We start from the raw sequence: 8,300 nt of genomic DNA on the forward strand, positions 1-8,300 counted from the left end.
ATTCGATTCGCATAAACTGGGGCGCTCTTTCCATTTGGCGGGACCAAGGACTTCGCTCTGTAAGAGAATCGTACAAATAACAACCGCAACCCTTTTGTGAGTACGCCGTAATGATGTATAAATAGGGACCGCTTTGTAATTAATATTCTTTCCTACGAGCAACTCGACTCGACCTGGCGACCATTGCGCCAGCATCTGTACGTGTAATATGCAGCGAACAATAACGTCGACCTTTTTAATATTTTCTCGTACAGGCCAACCGATTAAAGGCTGATTCTCGTTTTTCGAGCGCGGTGAAAGGAAAACGCGTGCATCGTGTCTGCACGGCCAACTTCTTTTTTAATTCCGCTTGGAACGACAACGAACACGCCGGAGAGGAGTATCAACCTGTCTCGTCCGGAGCAACAACGACAAGGAACGGTTCGATCTCTTCGGCTTTCGTTCCATTCCCAACGTTTGCTTCGAATCACCAGAGGAATTATTAAACGAGACTCCCTGGTATTATCATCGGTCGCCAGTGCGCCTGTTATCGTTCTATTTTCTTGTATTTCGTCTTTATCGTTCTGTCATTCGTTACCATTTCATGTATCATACGTTGCGTTCGCTAGGTTCAGTGGTAAGCTGGTGCGCGTGTATTTTCGTTCTGAAGGTTTATTTGGTGAAAGAAAGACGATTTTGGGATTTGTAAGTTACGAGTTGTAACAGATACTTAAATAAGTTAGCTAACTGTTTGCCGTTCGTTGGTCGTTTATTATTCTAAAAGTTGGACCTTCTTTGTCATTTAGGATTCGTGTCGATCAGTCATCGGTTTTATAGATTATAAGGTAACGATGAAAGAATAGCGTTTATGTATCATCTAACGACTACTTGAAGAGTTTTACGACAGTTTTATAGCTATACGACGAACGTAGATTTTAAACCATTGACTACACCATACTGACGTCATACCATCAATTAAAAGAAATATAAATCGATGAACGATTGTAAAAATATGGCATATGAATAAGATAAAGTAGTAATTGAGAAAACAACCGACTGAAAAGCAACTTTTTTTTTTAGATAGAGAACAATATTTCATGAAAATAAGCGAAAAAATGTCATAAAGTATAGGTAAAAGAATATAATAAAGTGCGACCTAATAATATCGTTAGCCAAACGAAATTAAAAATTTGACAAAGACCATTCTTGTTACGAACCATTCGATTATAAACGAAAAGTGACGGTCCTGCGGTAAACTATATCCTAAATTTAAAGGTCCTCGTATCCTCTCTCGGCTCGAACTATTCGTGTAAAATATCGCGTTCGGGAATATTTAGTCAGCAATTTATCCTGAAAGGTATTTAAGTTCGATGTAATTCCCGAAACGATTTAATATACATCGAGCAAACCTATTTCAATTTTAAATCTCGTAACGCTTACATCCCTTTTCCGTGGCGTTTGCTCCGTGAGTTTTAATATTTCCGGATATTCTCAGCCTCGGTGCATCCTTTCGAAATTCCCAACCGTGAAGAGGAAAATCCGCAAGGAGAAGCATCCTTCTTTTCTTCGTTTTTATTTCCACGAAACGTGGTGATCTCTTTAATTCTGCGCGACCCATCGGGTTTTCCTGCTCCGTGCCATCCGCCAAATTAGGTAATTACAACCGGCTACCCAGTAAAAATCAGATGGTAACGAAATTCAGAATCGGAATACGCTAATCCCGACCTCCAGAGAAATCGAGGGAAATATGAAAATCGTCGGACGCGGCGGCAAAAAGGGAAATGAGAAAAAATGGAGAAGGTGAGAAAGAAGAAATAGAAGACGAACCGGCTTCGAAAATCTCATCTCTGAATTACATCGTCTCCGTTGGCACGTTCGTCCTCGGTCAGGGAACCTCGCGCTGCAATTGTAATTCGTTCTAGTCGAAGATACCAGTGCACCCTCTCTCAAGAGAAAGAAAAGGAGAAAGATACGAAAAAGGAAAAATAATCGAGGGAAAAGAGCGGAAAAAAAATGGTGAAATTTTGTCGAGTACGTTATAGAAAATGTGAAACTCGAAAAGCTTCGTGCGCGAGACACGAGGTGAAAATTCGCGATACGAACATAACTTTCCGTGTACGCCTCGTTTGTTTCCATGCAACTCCGTATATAATTGGAACGACAGCTTTCCAATGTTTAACATCATTGGGAGAACGGATCGAATGACAAACCGAGCAATTTAATGTGGATTCATGGCGATCAATTAACGAATCGATCCCCTGATTAAATGCACGTCGCGTCTTCCGGTTAATTAGCCGCTATGACGCGTTTACAGAATTATGAGGAAATAGTTCTACGGTAGATTACCTCATATCCGATCCTTGCTTAACCAATCTCCGCCTTAACTGACCACATTTTCGTTCAGAGATCGTTCCGCGTTAGTTATATCATTCGTGATTCACCATGTCTATGGTAAAAAATATTAATGGTGTATATATGTTATTTTGTTGCATTTATTCAGCTAAGGTTTTACAAAAACCATTTCACTAGATATATTTTATCTCAAATATTTGAAATAATGAAGCAACGAAGTAGAGGAAGCGCTTTGTTCTAAGAAATTTGTTAAGGTGTAATTTATCATATTATTCAAGTTCACGTATGTCGGAACTATAGAGCGTACGTACCTCTCGTTCACAACGGTAATAAAATATCTTTTGACGTGTGAGATCCAGAACGTGTGATAAATCATCTCTCGAATTGTCAAATCAACCTTACCCTCTGCTTCAATACAAAACGTTGTCTATCGATAGTAAAACAAGCATATTTTCAATATCAATCACAGAATCACGTCCAAATCTCGCTTCCGGAAAGAAATAGTATGAAATACTCTTCTCGAAAATTTGGAGAATACAAATTGAAGAGATGTATACATACGGTATGAAGCGAAATATAATATCCAGATATTTTACTAAAAATTATTTAAATTCCTATGAACGATCCAATCTATAAAATCTCTATGAAAAATTACACTTTGGTTAGTTGTAGCATCAAACCTTTTCTACTAATTCTCGAATTCTCAAACATCTATCATATGTAAACGTAAGCCAAAGTACAAAAAAATATCAACACTCTGCTCGAGATTAAAGAAGGTTAGATAGAGAAACGCGTAAGAAGAACCAACCCCTTTTACGTTTTTCATCTTCTCCATAATACTCTACGTATTGCGACTGGCATAAATCACGTTATTCGTTTACAAGCTACCAAGTCCCGAAAAGGAGGCACTGGTACGCGATAAACAACGAAAATCCGTATAAGCTTTATGCAAATAATAACGAAACGATAACGACAACGCCAACGAGAGAAGGAGCGAGAGAGAAGGAAAAAAAAGTGGGGAGAAAAACAAAAATTCGATCCACATTCGCCGTGGACACGAGATCGTGGTTCCATTTATCGAGTGATTGGTCAGCTGAATGATTGGATGGCCGCCTTTTGGCGCAATTTTGCCAGATCCAATTCCCGCCGTGTATTTTCTTTATCGCACCCGAGCTTCAATCGGTCGAGTTTCCGTGCGCGAGAACCGTTTGTCTTAGACTTCGCCTATGCATGCTAGTTGGAAATCAGGTTCAACACCTAATTGCTCCTCAAAAAGGTTCTCATCGAAATAATTAAGCCAAAGTGGGAGCTTAATAACTTAACGAGCGCGTGGACGTTTCTTCTCTTCTCTTCCCTTTATTTCTTCCTTTCTTTCCCGCTCGACCTTTTTTTTTCTGACAAAATTTAGCGTAATTTCGAGGCAAGTATAATAAAAGACTTCCACGAAGGTTTATCCCGCGTCGTGATACCACCGTCGCGTGCTACAAAATAGTTTCCATTGATTCTGAAGTAGTTGCTAGTTTTCTGGTTTTTGTTCCTTTTTGTAGTCCTTATTTATTCCTTTGAAAGATAGCGTTTCGACAACCTTCGACAGCGCGTCGACTTTTATGGTACGTTCTGAGTCTTTCTAGAATAGCGTGAACACGTTCCTTTTCAAATTGATTTGAAAAATTGCCAACTTTTAATAAACTTTTAATAAACCTAACCCTTAAATAACCTATTGCAAAGAAATTAATATTTGCTTTGTAATAGTAGATATTTACGCTGATGATCGGATACTAAAGGTAAGAATATTATTTTACGTGAATATATATAGCGAAGATGACACATGTGTCAAGGCATGTGTTCAAATTGTTGAAATATTTGTCGCAAAGTAGATTCAGCATTTAATTCAATGATAATTCGCTTCGCAGTTAACGTATTAAAAGATTCTTACTGAAGAATCGAAAATTGAAAGAATCGTGAAATTCATTTTCTTGACGTATGAACGCAGATATATGATTGTAAAGAATTCGATTACTATGGACTATGAACATTTACGTTCGTTTTACAATGTTTCTGATCATTTTACTTTGTGTCTGTATCTTGTTTGCAATTGGGAAACGAAATATTTTATATTTATGTCATAATTAATACCTAAAAATAGAAGAAAAGGAGGAAGAAGTGCAGGTTTCAGTTAATTTTTTAGACACTGCTAATTATTCCCTAGACACGACGCTTAATATACCGCCATTTTTAATTGTACACGATCCGCGCCAAAAGTGTTAAAAATAGTAAAAAAAAAAAGAATTAATGGAGGTAGCTTATTTTACTAAAATATCGCTAATTTCTTCTATATAGATAGAACACTTAATATAACGCCATTTTCAATTTCGAAAGATCCACATCGAATGTATTAAAAGTAGTAAAAGAAGAATAAAAAAAATGTAGTTTTCAGTTAATCTATTAAAATATTGCAGATTTTTGTAATATACTATACTACACCTTTTCAAATTTCGAAATATATGGCAATGCGAACTTTTAGCTTTTTTCCTATCCACGAATTTCACCGTACATACACCGACAACGATTTCACGATTTATCGAAAATCGTTTGAGAACTGTCTACAATTGGACACTTACCTTTAACGATGGTCGCAGTGGAAAAAATGGTGAAAATCAGGATCAGCCTCATCGGTGACAGTTTCATTCCGTACTCCTTCATGGTTAGAACGAATCCGCTACAGGAACATAGATGAACACACCGAACACGATAGAACGTATGTAAACACAGAATGGTCCATCCACTCGCACACCGAACGCGTATATTTACCTCGTTCTAGAAAATAAGTCACTTCACAGTTTACACGCACAGTACACCTTCGTTATGTATCGTGAAATCGACATTCGAAAATGTTCGCTGTGGAACAACGAATATCAACATAAATCGATCGCACGCTCGATACCCGCATTTAACCTTGCATTTAAGAAGTACGTATTTCCAATGAGCACGAAACTTCTTCGACGATATCCTTGTTTCGCACAGATATCACCTGACCAGTTGTTTGTCACCAAACCGATGTGCTATCACGTATACAAAACACAAATATCGCGACAAATCGTCATCTGTTAGTATTTCTCCTTACGTTTAACCTTTCGTCTTTTTCACGTAACACTTTTCTCGATCCTTCACTTTCTTTCAATTCGAATTCAATTCGAAATGAACGTTGAGATGTAACGCGTCACTATGTTCGAGAATCGGTAGCACTATCGCGATCGAAAAGTTTGATAATCGTGATGAAGCGTGTCTGATTGGCTGAGAGATAATCGAAAGGAGAAGATCACATTCAGAACGATCTCTCGAAAGAATCGTGTACCGTGGGATGTCAAGAAACAATGTTTCCGTAGCAACCGACGGGTACGCGCACTCTGCCGGCTTATAAATTACAAACACCTTTGTCGTTACTTTCTCGGTGCACTTTTTCCTCTCGACACGCTCGAGACGTAATCATATCCGACAGCGGGACGTCATACGAATAGTATGGAAGCTCGCGATCGACGCGTTCGAGAGATCGATCAATCAGGGTGGAGGGGGAGGCAGGGGAGAGTTAAACTGCACCGCGAGTCCACTTGTAACAGGTGAATTGTCAAAGGACGCGGAATCACTACGTTCAAATTCGTCGACCGTCGACAGCTCCGAAACCAGTATCGCTCGATGGAATATCCACGCGAGGATCAGCTTTATTTCTTGGCCTCTGTCGTTCGTTTCTGAACACGAACATCGATGACACCGATCGCACCCTTATTTTTACCGGTTTCCATTCACGTTCGTTGTTTTTCCTTCCTAATCTCGTGCTCCGTCGTTGTCAATCTTCCAACGATCTTCTATTATTTCGTTTCCCGTGCGCGTCACTTATTACACGTCGAGAAACAACGTGGCAATTCGCGTTATCACTTGTAATCTAAGGGCGGCCGCTACGAACACGTACTCATCACTGGATCGCGCGACGATGAAATAAAACTCGCCATGTACCACCGCACACCTACGCGGGAGTGTGAACACTGTGGAATTGCTTGAAAGGGAAGGAGGCCTCTGCCCCCGCAGAGATCCACGGAGATTGCCGAGCGAAGCCGAGCAGCCACGAGCGAACCGACGATCAGCATCCAACTGCACCTCCCAACCCCTACTGCCTGTGAGCGCAGTGCGCACGCAAAGCACTTGACACGATGAGGATGAGAAGAACAACGCAGATGCGGAAAATCGACGGAAAACGTCGTCAAGATACCGTGGATCCTACGGGCAGAGGGTGAACCGATTGTTTGGATCCTCCGTTCGCCTTCGCTGCTCCTGCAATCTTTTCGAACTGTCTATCTGTACACAGAGAAAAGTATCACTTTTTAAGTGAAACGTATGTGCGCGCCATATAAATAACTCGACGAGTTACACGAAGAATGGAAAATATAAATTTAACGCAGAGAATGACTGCGAGTTTATCGATAATAAAAAAAAGATAGAAAATGTAGAAAATACATACATATAATACATATAAATTTGAATATTCTTTACTATCAAGTATTTTATAACTAATATATTACGCTCTTTTGCCTTTGTACAATTAGTTGTTTACATCTAATGATTATTTACATAAGGGTACAAATTCTTTATAATTTAAAGAATTATATGCATGATTTTTGATTTAAATAAAATTTAAATAAAATTAATTATTGATCTTTTTGAAATAAATTTTCAAGTATATTACACGCAAGACTGTTTAACAAATCCTGTAGTACAATGTAACTTTTCAGATGAACACCGTCCAGTTGTGTCACCCGGTATAAAGTCTAATTCAACATCTGGTGTGCATACGTGCACACAAGCAGTGCAGAATTTAATAAACAAACTTCTGGTTTCAATCTATGTATATCCTAAACTTTCACAGAAAAATTATTCTCATTCATTTTTTAACCAGATTCTAACCAGCTACTTTTCTTTCTTCAATTTACATTCAACAACGTAATATAGGAATTGTAGAGAACTAAATTACAAAAACGTAATTGAAATTCCAACAACTTGTATCTTTTAAGGAACGTAAATTAAACTGTAACCCACAAGCCACAGTATAATATAAATCCTTTATTCATCAAGATATTCGATCTTGCAATGAAAGTGTTTTTCCATTTTACAGATACAGTAATGGTATTTTAAAATACCAAAAATTTATTTTATTTAAGAACTTGGAGAAAAAAAAAACAGAATATAATTGCATTACATTTTATATAAACGTTCTATATTTTGGAAAACAATGAATATATTCGTGTAATAACAATATTTCCATATTATTTTAAGCAATGCAATTTATTAATAAATGGATGCAATGCAAATAAGCATCAAATATTTGAAGCAGAAATTTAATAAAGCAACATCTTCTATTAATTGCTTGATATCAATGATGTGAATAATTCGGAAAATATTAATTATCTGAAATACACAAATACATAATCCTTTATATGCAGTATATTCAATTGAGAAATAAATATTTCAGCCAAGAAGATTAAACTTTGTTTCTCCCTTTTTCTCTCTTTCTCGACAAGAATTTATCTATCTTAACTACAAATCATTCGCTGCTTGTAACTTTTCAAAAAGAACAAGATGAGAGTTTTCAAGCCACCTGCTGCAAGGTAATAATTATCAGATGCACACAAAGTGCATTGTTTCTAGAAATGTAACAAGCCGTCCCCAGAGATTCTAATATTCTATTACAAAATACTGCTGTAATATTGTAAGTGATCTATGATCCTAAAAGTCCTCATCATTTTATCACTCGATACATTCTATTATCAATCATTCCAATTTGTATTCCATGTTTTTAGAGTTATAAATAAAAATTATAGCTCTAAATAATTCATAACTTTTATCTAAAAATTTTAAATTAATTCAGTTGTCTTTAAGTTTAGTATTTGATTATTAGTTAAAAACAAAAGGTTTTCTTT

General features: G+C 37.3%; 1 protein-coding gene across 4 annotated transcripts in view; it reads right to left on the reverse strand.

Moving 5' to 3' along the window:
- Nucleotides 1-6,364, reverse strand: part of Sns (sticks and stones) — a 479,087-nt gene extending 472,723 nt beyond the window's left edge. For all 4 annotated transcript variants that reach the window (XR_011801606.1, XM_072016811.1, XM_072016812.1 and 1 more), the window contains exon 1: nt 4,953-6,364. Coding sequence is in view for 3 of the 4 variants with exons in the window: in XM_072016811.1 (XP_071872912.1) it covers nt 4,953-5,034 (82 nt within the window). In the remaining variant the exon portion in view is untranslated. The remainder of the gene's footprint in view (nt 1-4,952) is intronic.
- Between the last annotated feature and the right edge of the window lie 1,936 nt (nt 6,365-8,300).

Source organism: Bombus fervidus, chromosome 14, assembly GCF_041682495.2.
Source record: "Bombus fervidus isolate BK054 chromosome 14, iyBomFerv1, whole genome shotgun sequence".
NCBI classification, from domain to species: domain Eukaryota; kingdom Metazoa; phylum Arthropoda; class Insecta; order Hymenoptera; family Apidae; genus Bombus; species Bombus fervidus.